The sequence below is a fragment of the Salmo trutta genome, unplaced genomic scaffold (assembly GCF_901001165.1).
Source record: "Salmo trutta unplaced genomic scaffold, fSalTru1.1, whole genome shotgun sequence".
Taxonomy (NCBI): Eukaryota; Metazoa; Chordata; class Actinopteri; order Salmoniformes; family Salmonidae; genus Salmo; species Salmo trutta.
In genome coordinates this window covers 16,437-33,406 of record NW_021823248.1, presented here as the reverse complement: position 1 = coordinate 33,406, position 16,970 = coordinate 16,437, and the positions used below count along the sequence as shown (strand labels likewise).

Genomic DNA, 16,970 nt, shown 5'->3' with positions numbered 1-16,970 from the left:
CATGTTCAAACCCCATGTTTTGTATAATGTCTTTTCACTTTTACCTTTCTGTTGTCGGTCAAATGGTCAGTGCAGCCCAATTTCTTCACGTGTGTATTTTATTTTTGGAGCTATCTGTGTGTGTGTGTGTGTGTGCTGTTTTTCCTACCCTTGCTTGCTCTTTGAATCTTTATTTCTGTGTTATTAACATGTTGCTGTTGTCAGTGTTGGTTTTTCCACATGTATCTAAGTTTTCTCACGTGTGTGTGTGTGTGTGTGTGTATGTGTGTGTACTTTACAAAAGTAGACTACTTTGTAAAGTATGTTGTGCACTTGATGTCATTTGTTGCATTGTGGGTGCTAGGACAAATAGTGTGAAGTCCCATATTTTCTCATTGTTTGGTGTTTTCTATTATTTCATGTAAGCAGCCATTTTTTATTTTGTAAATATTGTAAACATTACAGGTCATAAAGTGATGTAACATTTGAACAATGTTGCACAGATGTTTAAGATATTAAAAACTGGTCACTCCTACTTGAATTATTTGGCATTTAAGTGCACCCTTCTTATTAAACTTTTATGTACTGATACACATGAAACTGTTTTTAAAGTTCATGCACATCCAATCATCACATGCTATCAAAAGGAATTTAAATATATTGCAGTTAATTGCAGGTAGTAGTTTTTTCCATTGATGGTCAATAGAATTTCACATTTGAAACGGATACATTTCCTTTAGGGTTAAGTACTGACCTCTAGCTGTTGTTTCGAGGATCGAGCAGCGAGATGCTGGGCCCCAGCCCGAGGGGAGGAGGAGGAAGGAGGGGGAGGAGGAAGGGGAGTGGTACTGATGCTGATGCAGTGTGGAAGAGAAGAGCGCAGAGCAACGTGCAGGACGATGCGGAGGTTTCTCAACTCCGTGGCACTTGTCTCTTCTGAAGGATAGGCTTTACCTATCCCCTTGTAAATTATATTTTTGTAGGATTTTGATAATTTTTTTCATCCAAGACTGTCTCCGGACCAATATTTTGCATTCTGATCGGAATGGACGACTGCAGTTGATTTCTCTGTCTCGACTGAATGCCCATGGCGTAGCGAAATAGAGGCACGCTGAGTGAAGGACGCGTTGGTTTACTTACAATCATTCAACAGATAAAAACCATCCGCGGATCAAAGTTGATCTGGATATCTGCTTGCCTGGACAGAACGCAACCATGGCGGATGCTGCAGCCGAATACGGCGTGAAAGTAATGTGCCGATTCAGGCCACTAAATGAATCCGAAATAACAAGAGGAGACAAATACATCCCCAAATTTAAAGAAGACGACACCGTGGTTATAACTGTAAGTGCTGCATCTAGTAGTTAATTTATCTGCTGAACATAATGTTGCTTGTGTAGGTAGGTATATTGTTGCCACAACTAGACTACTGAAACACCAGCAAAACGCGCAGAGGAAATGTGCAATGCAGTGAGCGTTTCCAATAGAGCGCCCAATGTACTGACAATCTTTACACGCAGCACATTGGCTTGTAGCCTATAGATTTTTGTAAAAAAAAATAAAAAATTGTGGCAACTTCCACAAACATCCCAAAAAATGCTTGTGACCCTCTGCAGAGCATTTGTTGGTAGCCTACATGTTTTGATTGTGTTGCTGTAGCTATCTCCAGCGGCAGCTGATGGAGATGGAGTATTGGGAATTGTTTTCAGACAGGGCCTGGGCCATTGCCAGAGAGAGACAGGGACCCGGGGCTGTTGCCAGAGAGGCAGATTGTGCTTTGACACTGCTGTTATGCGGTATTCACTCTGCTGAGATGGCAGATTACAGGTGGCTAACATACTGTTCTTCTCTGTCACCTGTGGTGAATGGAAGCACTCATAATAGGAAAATAAACAGCATAAGGCATTTTCTCTCATTCTGCTAACATAAAGCACACGCAGCCTATACCTTTGAATGTATTGATTGGATTGGATCTAATAGGATTTATTTAATGTTACTAATTTAAAAGTGGCAAGCCTGTTAAATTGATGTCTAGGGATTACAGTACAGTAGTTGGATGACTGGCTTGGCTTGAATGATTCTTCAAGTTCAGGTTATCAGCTAGTGGCAAGGGAGACATGCACTTCTCCAGCCTAACGCTGTGTGTGCCCATCACCTGCCTAATCAATATACACTATATATACAAAAGTATGTGGACATCCCTTCAAATGAATGGATTCAGCTATTTCAGCCGCACCTGTTGCTGACAGGTGTGTAAAATCGAACACACAGCCGTGCAATCTCCATAGACAAACATTGGCAGTAGCATGGCATTACTGAAGAGCTCAGTGACTATCAACGTGGCACTGTCATAGGATGCCACCTTCCCAACAAGTCAGTTGGTCAAATTTCTTCCCTAATAGAGCTGCCCCGGTCAATTGTAAGTGCTTTTATTGTGAAGTGAAACCATCTGTGAGCAACAACGGCTCAGCCGTGAAGTGGTAGGCCACACAAGCTATCAGAACGGGACCGCTGAAGCAAGTAGTGCTTCTAAAGCATCTGTCCTCGGTTGCACCACACACTACTGAGTTCCATACTGCCTCTGGAAGCAACGGCAGCACAAGAACTGTTTGTTGGGAGCTTCATGAAATGGGTTTCCATGGCCGAGCAGCCGCACACAAGCCTAAGATCAACATCTGCAATGCCATGCCTCGGCTGGAGTGGTGTAAACTCGCCACCATTGGACTCTGGAGTAGTGGAAACGCGTTCTCTGGGGTGATGAATCACGCTTCACCATCTGGCAGCACGACTGACGAATCTGGGCTTGGCGGATGCCAGGAGAACACTACCTGCCCGAATGCATAGTGCCAACTGTAAAGTTTGGTGGAGGAGGAATTATGGTCTGGGGCTGTTTTTCATGCATCGGACTAGGCCCCTTGGTTCCATTGAAGGGAAATCTTAACGCTACAGCATACAATGACATTCTAGATTATCTTTTGCTTCCAACTTTGTGGTAACAGTTTGGGGAAGGCCCTTTCCTGTTTCAGCAAGACAATGCCACCGTGCACAAAGCAAGGTCGATACAAAAATGGTTTGCCGAGATGGTGTGGAAGAACTTGACTGGCTTGCACAGTGCCCTGACCTCAACCCCATCGAACACCTTTGGGATGAATTGGAACGTCGACTGCGAGCCAGGCCTATTCACCCAACATCAGTACCCGACCTCACTAATGCTCTTGTGCCTGAATAAAAGCAAATCCCCGCTGCAATGTTCCAACATCTAGTGGAAAGCTTTCCCAGAAGAGTGGAGAGACTGTTACAGCAGCAAAGGGGGGACCAATTCCATATTAATGCCCATGAATTTGGAATAAGATGTTCGACAAGCAAGTGTCGACATAGATTCTTATAAAACATCTAGATTAGAACTAAAGGTCTTATTTTGCATGCTCAAGTGCAGCATTTTATTAAAATGCCTTCTGTACAGGCCTACAGAGTTCTCATCACAATAGCTTGTCTGTCTGTGAACAGTATCTCGTCATTATGCTCCTCCCCTTGCTCAACGCCCGTTTAGTGTTCATGTATTATGCATAAGGTTGCCTGCCATCATAATGAAACATTGTGTCAGTGTGTGTGTTAAGGAAGTACACTGTATACCACATATTTACCGAATATAATATGAAATTGAGGCCTAATACAGTTGTGTACTATGAAGGCCTATGAGATCTCACATCAATCACTTTAGTTCCAAAGAACAGAAGCCTCTGTTTAAAGCAGTAGGCCTACTAGCTGTTACAGACATTTCCTCATTCTCCTGTAGCCCGTAGACAGCTCAGCTGGTACAGACATCTCCTCATTCTCCTGTAGTCTACAGACCGCTCAGCTGCTGACAGGCTGGTTGTCAAATGAGGGAGTCTTGTGTTGTGTCCGTCCCCATAGACCAGGCTGGATCGTGTTGATTAAACCTGCTCCTTGTAGCTCTATTATAATTGTCTCACAAGCTCTGCTATTGATGATTGATTACCATTCACAAGCTCTGGTATTGAATATTTATTACCATTCACAAACTCTGCTATTGATTACCATTCACAAGCTCTGCTATTGATCATTGATTACCATTCACAAACTCTGCTATTGATTACCATTCACAAGCTCTGCTATTGAATATTTATTACCATTCACAAACTCTGCTATTGATTACCATTCACAAGCTCTGCTATTGAATATTTATTACCCTTCACAAGCTCTGCTATTGATTACCATTCACAAGCTCTGCTATTGATTATTAATTACCATTCACAAACTCCGCTATTGATTATTGATTACCATTCACAAGCTCTGCTATTGATGATTGATTACCATTAACATAGTGTTGTTAGAGAGAATATAGGATGAGGTGGTATTTACCCATTACCTCTTTCCCATAGAGCCCTGTAATCACTGTGCATTTTGTCTGTTCTGGACAGGGTAAACCGTATGTCTTTGACCACGTCCTGCCTCCCAATACAGCCCAGGAGCAGGTCTACGATGCCTGTGCCAAACAGATTGTTAAAGGTAGGCTAACCCCAAACAGATTGTTGAAGGTAGGCTAACCCCAAACAGATTGTTAAAGGTAGGCTAACCCCAAACAGATTGTTAAAGGTAGGCTAACCCCAAACTTGTTGTTGAATGTAGGCTAACCGCAGACAGATTGTTAAAGGTAGGCTAACCGCAGACAGATTGTTGAAGGTAGGCTAACCGCAGACAGATTGTTAAAGGTAGGCTAACCCCAAACAGGTTGTTGAAGGTAGGCTAACCCCAAACAGATTGTTGAAGGTAGGCTAATCCCGGACAGATTGTTGAAGGTAGGCTAAACCCAGACAGATTGTTGAAGGTAGGCTAATCCCGGACAAATTGTTGAAGGTAGGCTAAGCCCAGACAGATTGTTGAAGGTAGGCTAACCCCAGCTGGTGAGTCCTTCCCCTTGTAGAATAAGTGTTATTATGACTGATCCATATTCCTTGTGTATGTGTGGTGTCTGGCGGGTTGGTAAAAAAACACAAGACAGCAAAAATACACATTTCTGGACTAATAAAGTTGAACAGTATTGTATTGTATTCACACAGACGTCCTTGGAGGATACAATGGAACCATCTTTGCCTATGGACAGACCTCCTCGGGGAAGACCCACACCATGGAGGTCAGCCTGATTCTCTGTAGTAATGGCACATGCCTAAATGAAGAGAGACGTGAAATATATGATCTAAAGGCAACCTTTATGTTGTAGGTACAGTATGCCCTGAGAACACGTTACCGAGACGACTGAACTGATTATTCTCAGACAGTTCAGCAGAGCACCTTCTGACATGATATTTCACTGGAAGTCAGTCCAGCCTTTCTAAGAGCAGTAAAACACATCAGATCAGTTAGTGGGGCAGACATACACTGCGTCATTTCATTACTCTCTGAGACTGAATTGATTTAGGATGAGATTATGGTTTTGTAGTGTGGGTGATTTACAGAACTGGACCACCAACACTATAGGTTGCATTTGTCCTCGAGCAGTTAATGGCTTTTTAAAGTGGCAGTTGTTTCTTCTTCACTGAGAACAGCAAGGATCAGCTAAAGCCAGCAGTAGATAGAAAACAGCATATAGAACAGCTGCTTCTTGGGGGTATAGATGTATATTATATAGAACCGCTGTAGATATTCAGTGTATATAGAACAGCTGGCTATAAGGGATGTTCCCCAGACTATTTAGTGATAATAATCAGTATTGAGTGTGATGTAATGTATTGTTCCTCATCGCAGGGCAAGCTCCATGACCCCCAGCTGATGGGCATCATCCCACGCATCGCTCACGACATCTTCGATCACATCTACTCCATGGACGAGAACCTCGAGTTCCACATCAAGGTATTCAATTGTTAAATTCAACTTTATTTATCCCCTCAGGGGCCAATAAGAAAGACAAAGTCATTCTACAAGTATCAATATCAACAAGATGTCTGGTCATCAAAATGTAAAAGAAATCTGAATAAATCCAGAGGTTAAACAGTGTGTCTGTCTCCATCCCTTCCAGTATTCTCATTTTGATACCTACATACCTGGAACAGACACTATTTGGTATCAAGGACCTTTAAGGAGCGCAGACACCCTCCTACCATTTCTATGGTCATCAAAATGTACCCTGTATTGATTCCTGTTTTCTTGTGCAGGTCTCGTATTTTGAAATCTACCTGGACAAGATCCGAGACTTACTAGATGGTAAGAAGAACTCGTATTGGATGGACTTCAAAAAGAGAAGTCTTTTGAAGATGAACAGAGATCATTTTAGACAGATCATAATGGGGTAGCCTAGCGGTTAAGAGATTTGAGCCAGTAACCGAAAGGTCGCTGGTTCAAATCCCCGAGGCGGCAAGGTGGAAAAATCTGGCGTTCTATTCTTGAACAAGGCAGTTAACCCCCGACAGCAACTGCTCTGCGGGTGCTGATGACATGGATGTGGATTAAGGCAGCCCCCCCACCCCTCTGATTCAGACACATTTCAGATGTTTGCATTCAGTTGTACAACTGACTAGCTATCCCCCTTTCCTTTCCTAATGACTCGTTCCCCTCTTTCCAGTGTCGAAGACCAACCTGGCTGTGCATGAGGACAAGAACAGAGTTCCCTATGTCAAGGTGAGCAGTACAGATGGTTAGGTAACACATTCTGCAGGTGTATAATGCTTTATTACTTGTCATAAGCATGTATCAGCCTACATAATGTCTTATTATAAGGCTGCCTCCCGAGTGGCGCAGCGGTCTAAGGCACTGCATTGCAGTGCTAGAGGCGTCACTACAGACTCGGGTTTGATCCCGGCCTGTATCACAACCGGCCGTGATCGGGATTCCCATCCTTAGGGGAGGGTTTGCCAGGGTAGGCTGTCATTTTAAATAATAATTTGTTCTTAAACTGACTTGCCTAGTTAATTGTTAAAATAAAAAAATGTAGAAATCAGATAAGGCACCAACCTGTTAAAGCTGTGATGTGATCCTGTCCCAGGGTTGTACAGAACGCTTTGTGTCCAGTCCAGAGGAAGTCATGGATGTCATCGATGAGGGAAAGGCCAACCGGCACGTGGCTGTGACAAGTATGTTGTGTCTCTTCTATCAATCAATCAATCAATCAATCAATCACATTATTTATGAAGCCCTTCTTAGATCAACAGTTGTCTAAAAGTGTTTAACAGTATCCCGGCCTGCAAGCAGACACACAGAGGCCAGGAAACACTCCCTAGAAGGGTGTATCATTGCTACTATAATATATACTACTTCTATAATATATACTACTTCTATAATATATACTTCTTCTGTAAGATATACTTCTTCTATAATATATACTCTTTCTATAATATAGACTTCAATTAGATATACTTATTTCATAAGATATACTTCTTCTATAATATATGTTTCTTCTATAATAGATACTTCTTCAATAAGATATACTTCTTCTATAAGATATACTTCTTCTATAAGATATACTTATTTTATAAGACATACTTCTTCAATAATATATACTTCTTCTATAATATATGTGTATTTTGTCCTGTTCATAGACATGAATGAGCACAGTTCCAGAAGTCACAGCATCTTCCTGATCAACATCAAGCAAGAGAATGTGGAAACAGAGAAGAAACTGTCAGGGAAGTTATACCTGGTGGATCTGGCTGGTAGTGAGAAGGTAAATCACTATGATGGTAAAGACAGACTCCAACAAACCACCAGAATGTGGAAACAGAGAAGAAACTGTCAGGGAAGTTATACCTGGTGGATCTGGCTGGTAGTGAGAAGGTAAATCACTATGATGGTAAAGACAGACTCCAACAAACCACCAGAATGTGGAAACAGAGAAGAAACTGTCAGGGAAGTTATACCTGGTGGATCTGGCTGGTAGTGAGAAGGTAAATCACTATGATGGTAAAGACAGACTCAAACAAACCACCAGAATGTGGAAACAGAGAAGAAACTGTCAGGGAAGTTATACCTGGTGGATCTGGCTGGTAGTGAGAAGGTAAATCACTATGATGGTAAAGACAGACTCCAACAAACCACCAGAATGTGGAAACAGAGAAGAAACTGTCAGGGAAGTTATACCTGGTGGATCTGGCTGGTAGTGAGAAGGTAAATCACTATGATGGTAAAGACAGACTCCAACAAACCACCAGAACTTGTGTTAGAACTGTTTATAACTTGTCATAACTGTGTTATGACTCTAGGCTTGTCTGATGAAGACGCCAATGAACCGCCATAACTTGTTAGAACTGCATACCTGTGTTATAACTGTATTATCACTGTGCTATGATTGTGTTATAAGCTGTAAGATGCAGGTGTAAGATGCAGAAGCATCATATGTCCTCTCCCACCTGCTGACTCATGAAGACAGACTTTGTGTTATGACTGTTATAACTGTTTTATAATGTGTTATAACTCCAGGCCTGTCAGTTAGAGGATGCTGCTGCATTGTGTGGCCTCTCTCCTGCTGACAGAGTCTTTTCTCTCTCTGTTTGTCTCTTTAAGGTCAGTAAGACAGGTGCTGAAGGAGCCGTGTTGGACGAAGCTAAAAATATCAATAAGTCCCTCTCTGCTCTGGGGAATGTCATCTCTGCTCTGGCTGAGGGGACAGTGAGTTCTCTCTATATATCTTACCCTTCTCTCTTTAATATAGTGACATCAGCAGGGATTACTGAATACTTAGCATATGTGACATTGAAATCGTGTAAAAACAATAAACCAAAATGTGCTTTTTTGCTGAAAAAAGTTATGCGTCAGCGGTGAGGCCATGTTTTTCCTCTGATCTGGTCCTGATGGCTGACTGGTTATCTATGAGACTGTCTGTTGAAAGGCCCTGATGGCTGACTGGTTATCTATGAGACTGTCTGTTGAAAGGCCCTGATGGCTGACTGGTTATCTATGAGACTGTCTGTTGAAAGGCCCTGATGGCTGACTGGTTATCTATGAGACTGTCTGTTGAAAGGCCCTGATGGCTGACTGGTTATCTATGAGACTGTCTGTTGAAAGGCCCTGATGGCTGACTGGTTATCTATGAGACTGTCTGTTGAAAGGCCCTGATGGCTGACTGGTTATCTATGAGACTGTCTGTTGAAAGGCCCTGATGGCTGACTGGTTATCTATGAGACTGTCTGTTGAAAGGCCCTGATGGCTGACTGGTTATCTATGAGACTGTCTGTTAAAAGGCCCTGATGGCTGACTGGTTATCTATGAGACTGTCTTGAAAGGCCCTGATGGCTGACTGGTTATCTATGAGACTGTCTTGAAAGGCCCTGATGGCTGACTGGTTATCTATGAGGCTGTCTGTTGAAAGGCCCTGATGGCTGACTGGTTATCTATGAGACTGTCTGTTGAAAGGCCCTGATGGCTGACTGGTTATCTATGAGACTGTCTGTTGAAAGGCCCTGATGGCTGACTGGTTATCTATGAGACTGTCTGTTGAAAGGCCCTGATGGCTGACTGGTTATCTATGAGACTGTCTGTTAAAAGGCCCTGATGGCTGACTGGTTATCTATGAGACTGTCTTGAAAGGCCCTGATGGCTGACTGGTTATCTATGAGACTGTCTTGAAAGGCCCTGATGGCTGACTGGTTATCTATGAGACTGTCTTGAAAGGCCCTGATGGCTGACTGGTTATCTATGAGGCTGTCTGTTGAAAGGCCCTGATGGCTGACTGGTTATCTATGAGACTGTCTGTTGAAAGGCCCTGATGGCTGACTGGTTATCTATGAGACTGTCTGCTGAAAGGCCCTGATGGGTAAATGATGTGTTGTTTGTTTTCAGAAAACCCACGTCCCGTACAGAGACAGCAAAATGACCCGTATCCTGCAGGACTCTCTAGGGGGGAACTGTAGGACCACCATCATCTGTGCATCTCCCTCTATCTACAACGAGTGTGAGACCAAGTCTACCCTCATGTTCGGACAGAGGTGGGTCAGCACCTCTCTACAGTTTACCTGGTCTAGTGACAGACTGTTAACATAAGTCTACCCTGATGGGACAGAGGTGGGTCAGCACCTCTCTACAGTTTACCTGGTCTAGTGACAGACTGTTAACATAAGTCTACCCTGATGGGACAGAGGTGGGTCAGCACCTCTCTACAGTTTACCTGGTCTAGTGACAGACTGTTAACATAAGTCTACCCTGATGGGACAGAGGTGGATCAGCACCTCTCTACAGTTTACCTGGTCTGGTGACAGACTGTTAACATAAGTCTACCCTGTTGGGACAGAGGTGGATCAGCACCTCTCTACAGTTTACCTGGTCTAGTGACAGACTGTTAACATAAGTCTACCCTGTTGGGACAGAGGTGGATCAGCACCTCTCTACAGTTTACCTGGTCTGGTGACAGACTGTTAACATAAGTCTACCCTGTTGGGACAGAGGTGGGTCAGCACCTCTCTACAGTTTACCTGGTCTAGTGACAGACTGTTAACATAAGTCTACCCTGATGGGACAGAAGTGGATCAGCACCAGTCCACTGCATCATACCCAGTTCCCCTATTTTATGTGAACAGTTAAAGGTTTCCCATGGCAGATGGGAGGAGACGGACAGGGACTGTTGATGATGAGTAGAGCTGGTGATTCCCAGTATCTTCCCTCCTATTCAGTGCTGACTGAGTGGTTGCATAACAAGCCTCTTCTCTAAATCTTTATCCAGATGATGAAGACATTGTTCATCCCTCTGACCTTTAGCTAAGTGTTACATCTATCCACTCCACTAAATCCTGATCCATAGGGCTTTATCCTGCCTCCTGCCTGGACAGCAACAGTAGCATCAGTGGGAGTTAGCCTCGGCTGCTCTGTGTGTTAGAGGACACAATGGACATCCAGAACATTCTGTTTCTGCTGCCCTGCCAGAGAACACAGGGGACATCCAGAACATTCTGTCTCTGCTGCCCTGCCAGGCTGAGGAGAGGAGGTAGATAGAGGTAGAACAGTAGGGGCTACAGAGTGATGTGGTGCGGCGTGGTGTGGTGTGGTGTGGCGTGGTGTGGTGTGGTGTGGCGTGGTGCGCTCTGCTGCACTGTCTGCACCCATGTGACCACCACTGTCTGTGAGAAGAGGCTGAGAGGAGTTGGACTTTACACATCATTCTACAGTCTACAGTACCCAGCAGTGCTAATTAGTCCCTGGTCACCTTCACAGGGGACAACCTCCTGCAATAGATCTCAGACCAGTTCAAATATGGAGATATCTGCCTCCCTGCTTCTTATTGGATCATCTCCTCTAGTTGTGTTGACTCAATGTTTATCAATCTGTTCCTGTTCTGACAAAGAATAATACTGTGGAGAAAAAAGGGATGAGTAAATGAGGCCACAATGTCCTTTGGTGGATGAATTACAGCCCATTAGCCATGTCAAAGTAGTGCACTGCTGTATAGGGAATAGGGTGTGATTAGATATAGGAATCTGAGTGTCTGTCCCACCCTCCACACAGAGCCAAGACCATCAAGAACACAGTGTCTGTGAACCTGGAGCTGACTGCTGAGGAGTGGAAGAACAAGTACAACAAGGAGAAAGACAAGAACAAGAGTCTGAAGAACGTCATCCACAGACTGGAGATGGAGCTCAACCGCTGGAGGAACGGTGAGGGAGGAAGGGAGGGAGATGAGGAGGGGGGAGAGGGAGGGAGATTGGCAGGGAGGGAGGGAGGGAGGGAGGGGGGAGGGAGGAGGGGGGGAGAGGGAGAGAGATGGGCAGGGAGGGGGGGGAGGGAGATGGGCAGGGAGGGAGGGAGGGAGGGGAGAGGGAGGGAGATGGGCAGGGAGGGAGGGAGGGGGAGGGAGATGGGCAGGGAGGGGGGGAGGGGGGAGAGGGAGGGAGGGAGGGAGGAAGGGAGAGAGATGAGGGGGAGAGGGAGGGGGGAAGGGGGGAGGAGGAGGGGGGAGGGGAGAGGGAGGGAGGGAGGGGGAGGGGGGGAGAGGACAGAGAGAGATGGGGAGGGAGGGAGAGAGAGAGATGTGATTGAAACCCTTGTATGAAATCAACAGAGCCACACTGAGTTAGCATGAGTTAGTGTTCCCATGGTAGACATTGAGTGAATAAGTGCACAGTTCAGGGAGAAGGGAAGAGAAACGGACCGCAGATCATGTGTGATCTAACTACCTGTCTGTCCCTGTCTCAGGTGAGAACGTCCCTGAGGAGGAGCAGCTGAGTGCTAAGGAGCAGAAGCACCTGGAGCCGTGTGACAACACTCCCATCATAGATAACATGGCTCCGGCTAACGGTCTGGTCCTGGTCTCCACCGAGGAGAAGAGCAAGTACGAGGAGGACATCAGCAATCTGTACAAACAACTGGACGACAAGGTCAACCAGGGAAATCCAACCAGACTACATTAGAGAACTGAGTCAATTCATTTTGGAGCATATAAACTCAACGTACATAAAGAATGACAGACATTAAAATACAGTTTAAATAACAGACATGCATCAACATTAAACGGTAGGCTAGAATGGGCAGGAACAGGAAGTGGTTGGATTTATACAGTCAAATCAATGCTTCCTATTCTATTCTAACTGAAATGTAAATTGCTGCTTGTTTTGTTTGTGTCCCCCAGGATGATGAGATCAACCAGCAGAGCCAGCTGGCTGAGAAACTCAAGGAACAGATGTTAGACCAGGATGAGGTGACCAATCATGAACAACCCTCTTTCTCATGTTAAAGGGGATGTCACTCAAAAACTATATTTTGGTATTGTTTTCATTAGTCCACTGTTGATACAGTCCCAAAATGTTCTGCATGTCAGCAGTCAAGTTGTCAACATATTGGACATTTTGAGTCATCTGATGCATTTTGCTTCTTCGTCATGATGATGTGGCTGAGACACTGTTCTTCTTAAAAGTCCAATGTCTTGATGATGCTTCAAATGGATGATCTACATCTAAGGGGGATTCAGCCATGTTAAATGGTGTGCATTTGCCTGTGTGTTGTCCCTTTTTCGTGTGTCCCTGTTTGTCTCTCCGTGTGTGTGTGTGTCCCTTAGTGTGTGTGTGTGTCCCTGTGTGTGTCCCTGTGTGTGTCCCTGTGTGTATGTGTGTCCCTGTGTGTGTGTGTGTCCCTGTGTGTGTGTGTCCCCTAGTGTGTGTCCCTGTGTGTATGTGTGTCCCTGTTTGTTTCCCCGTGTGTGTGTGCGTCCCTGTGTGTATGTGTGTCCCTGTGTGTGTGTGTGTGTGTGTCCCTGTGTGTGTGTGTCCCTGTGTGTGCCCCTGTGTGTATGTGTGTCCCTGTGTGTATGTGTGTCCCTGTGTGGTGTCCCTGTGTGTGTGTCCCCCTGTGTGCGTCCCTGTGTGTGTGTGTGTGTCCCTGTGTGTATGTGTCCCTGTGTGTGTGTTCCCTGTGTGTGTGTGTCCCTGTGTGTGTGTCCCTGTGTGTATGTGTGTCCCTGTGTGTGTGTCCCTGTGTGTGTGTCCCTGTGTGTGTCCCTGTGTGTGTGTGTCCCTGTGTGTATGTGTGTCCCTGTGTGTATGTGTGTCCCTGTGCGTGTGTGTCCCTGTGTGTATGTGTGTTCCTGTGTGTGTCACTGTGTGTGTCCCTGTGTGTGTCCCTGTGTGTATGTGTGTCCCTGTGTGTATGTGTGTCCCTGTGTGTATGTGTGTCCCTGTGCGTGTGTCCCTGTGTGTATGTGTGTCCCTGTGTGTGTCCCTGTGTGTATGTGTGTCCCTGTGTGTGTCCCTGTGTGTATGTGTGTCCCTGTTTGTTTCCCCGTGTGTGTGTGCGTCCCTGTGTGTATGTGTGTCCCTGTGTGTATGTGTGTCCCTGTGTGTGTCCCTGTGTGTGTCCCTGTGTGTATGTGTGTCCCTGTGTGTGTGTGTCCCTGTGTGTCCCTGTGTGTGTCCCTGTGTGTGTTCCTGTGTGTATGTGTGTCCCTGTGTGTATGTGTGTCCCTGTGTGTGTGTGTCCCTGTGTGTATGTGTGTCCCTGTGTGTGTGTCCCTGTGTGTATGTGTGTCCCTGTGTGTGTGTGTCCCTGTGTGTGTGTCCCCCTGTGTGTATGTGTGTCCCTGTGTGTATGTGTGTCCCTGTGTGTGAGTCCCTGTGTGTGTCCCTGTGTGTATGTGTGTCCCTGTGTGTGTGTGTCCCTGTGTGTATGTGTGTCCCTGTGTGTGTCCCTGTGTGTGTCCCTGTGTGTGTGTATGTGTGTCCCTGTGTCCCTGTGTGTATGTGTGTCCCTGTGCGTGTGTCCCTGTGTGTGTGTGTCCCTGTGTGTATGTGTGTCCCTGTGTGTGTCCCTGTGTGTGTGTCCCTGTGTGTGTGTGTCCCTGTGTGTGTGTGTCCCTGTGTGTATGTGTGTCCCTGTGTGTGTCCCTGTGTGTATGTGAGTCCCTGTGTGTGTCCCTGTGTGTGTGTCCCTGTGTGTGTGTCTCTGTGTGTGTCTCTGTGTGTGTGTACCTGTGTGTGTCCCTGTGTGTATGTGTGTCCCTGTGTGTGTGTGTCTCTGTGTGTCTCTGTGTGTGTGTCTCTGTGTGTGTGTCTCTGTGTGTGTGTCTCTGTGTGTATGTGTGTCCCCGTGTGGGTCTCTCCTCAGCTGCTGGCGTCGACGAGAAGGGACTCTGAGAAGATCCATGAGGATCTGTCTCGTCTGCAGACGGAGAACGAGGCTGCCAAGGAGGAGGTGAAGGAGAACATTCTGAATGAATCCATATTATTCCAGAATTCTAAATGAGTCCATCAAATCAGATTTTATTAGTCACATGCGCAGAATACAACAGGTGTAGACCTTACAGTGAAATGTTTACTTACGAGCCCCTAACCGACAGTAAAGTTTCAAGAAATACGGAAAAGAATAAGAGATAAAAGTAACAAGTAATTAAAGAGGAGCAGTAAATAACAATATATACAGGGGGTGCCGGTACAGAGTCAATGTGCGGGGCACCGGTTAGTTGAGGTAGTATGTACAGAGTTAATTAAAGTGACTATGCATCGATGACGACAGAGAGTGACAGTGGTGTGGAGAGGGGAGGGGAGGGGGGGAGATGTGAATAGTCTGGGTAGCCATTTGACTAGATGTTCATCATTATTGTCTTATGGCTCTAGGTGAAGGAGGTGCTGCAGGCGTTGGAGGAGCTGGCTGTCAACTACGACCAGAAGAGCCAGGAGGTGGAGGACAGGAGCCAGGCCAACCAACAGCTGCAGGAGGAGCTGCAGCAGAGGACTGTGGGTCTATGGGCATTATGGGTGGGATAGAGGGGCCTAGAGCAGTTCAGCCTTAGCTTATTATGGGGTACCGCACCCCTAACTACATTTTGTTCTGCCGAGGTACCCCCTGATGTGTGAGTGATCCATATACCTATGTTCTAATGAGTCTTCCCAAGTTCCCCCTGTGGATAGATGAGGTACTAGAACCGTATAGTGGGTCCTTAATGATGCGGTGAAGGACAACTGGCATGTGACTGATGTGTGTTCCCCAGACGGTCCTGTTGTCAGTTCAGAGGGAGCTGGCCACGCTCCAGGAGCTCAGTGGACACCAGAAGAAGAGAGCTGCAGAGATCCTCCACCTGCTGCTCAGAGACCTCAGTGAGATAGGAGCCACCATGGGCACCGGCGACATCAAGGTGGTGAGGGGACCTTCACAGCAGATATACATAGACACACATAAAGTAGAAACACACACACCGAACCAAATACAAACAGACCTATTCACAACAGTCCTGATAACTTAACGGGTTGTAACATCGTTGACCTGTGTAGCTAGCAAACCTCTCCACAACATACAACATGAGTCAGAGTTGATGCTCTTTAGTTTCCTAACAGTATATCTTCCTCCTGGACTGTTCTAATCATACTGTTCATCCTCCAGGCTTTATAGACAGTCTTCTGTTTCCTGTCTAGATGGCTGAGGGGAACGGTAACGGTGGAGTGATTGAGGAAGAGTTCACCATGACCCGTCTCTACATCAGTAAGATGAGGTCAGAGGTCAAGTCTCTGGTGAACCGCTCCAAGCAGCTGGAAAGCTCCCAGTGTGACACCTCACGCAAGATGGCCGCCAACGAGAAGGAGCTGGCTTCCTGTCAGCTGCTCATCTCCCAGGTAACAGAGGAGGGGCCAGGTTTCCCTGTAATTGTGAAGCATTCTAAAGGCCGATGCAGAAATGCACTTTCATTGTCCTTAAATTGAGTCTCTGAATATCTTTTCACTCTTTGCTAAAGCCCTACAAAACGGCGAAACAGGGCTGTGTTCAGTAGGTGTGACAACAGGAAAGGTTTTGAAGCACTGACCCTGTGTTTGTGTGTTGTGCTGTAGCACCAGGCCAAGATCAAGTCCCTGACAGACTACATGCAGAACATGGAACAGAAGAAGAGACAGCTGGAGGAGAGTCAGGACGCTCTGACTGAGGAACTAGCCAAGATGCACGCTCAGGGTGAGACGCACGGACTCGCTCTACACATCCCCTCTATCGACACCACTGCTGCCTTTATAACATGCTTCACATTGTTGTTCACGCTGTTGTTCCTCAGAGAAAATGCACGAGGTGTCAGTGGTGGACACGGAGAAGGAGCACATCAGTAGACTGGAGGGTGAAGAGGAGATTAAGGTGATTAAACCCAGGATTAAGACGTCCACAAGGTGGATCTGGAAGTGCTTTTAGGATGATTATTCTGTTGGAGAAACAGATTAGTTTTACTTGTGTGTGTGTCTCTGTGTGTCCTCTGATCCATCCTCCTGTCCATCCTGTAGAAGACTCTAGAACAGCAGATGGAGGCTCACAGAGAGGCCCACCAGAAGCAGCTGGCTCGACTCAGGGACGAGATCGATGACAAACAGAGGATGCTGGATGAACTCACAGAGTGAGAAGTTATATATACCGTCCGGCGACTCTCTGTGTTTGACAACACTTTCTAACTGCAACTCATAAAGGCTTCATAGGGCATTCATAAAGGCTTCACAAATCCTTTACAGGCTGTCATAATGCAGTACTAAATGAAAGGTGGTATAAAAGGTCATTACATCTGAAGCATCTATATAGGCCTTATAAAGCTCCATAAA

General features: G+C 45.8%; 1 protein-coding gene and 1 pseudogene across 1 annotated transcript; one reads left to right on the top strand and one right to left on the bottom strand.

Moving 5' to 3' along the window:
- Positions 1 to 578: 578 nt before the first annotated feature.
- LOC115189903 (kinesin heavy chain) lies at positions 579 to 16,771 on the top strand (the record flags this gene model as incomplete). Its single annotated transcript, XM_029748408.1, is given in 20 exon segments — positions 579 to 1,323; positions 4,422 to 4,509; positions 5,061 to 5,134; positions 5,746 to 5,850; positions 6,153 to 6,201; positions 6,560 to 6,615; positions 6,980 to 7,067; positions 7,533 to 7,657; positions 8,494 to 8,598; positions 9,769 to 9,914; positions 11,425 to 11,573; positions 12,112 to 12,293; positions 12,545 to 12,613; positions 14,512 to 14,598; positions 15,021 to 15,140; positions 15,395 to 15,541; positions 15,816 to 16,013; positions 16,227 to 16,344; positions 16,442 to 16,518; positions 16,662 to 16,771. Coding segments are annotated over 20 exon segments (2,222 nt in total), but the record flags the coding sequence as incomplete, so codon positions are not given.
- A 106-nt stretch (positions 16,772 to 16,877) lies between these two features.
- LOC115189904 (methyl-CpG-binding domain protein 5-like) overlaps positions 16,878 to 16,970 on the bottom strand; it is an 11,278-nt pseudogene continuing 11,185 nt past the window's right edge.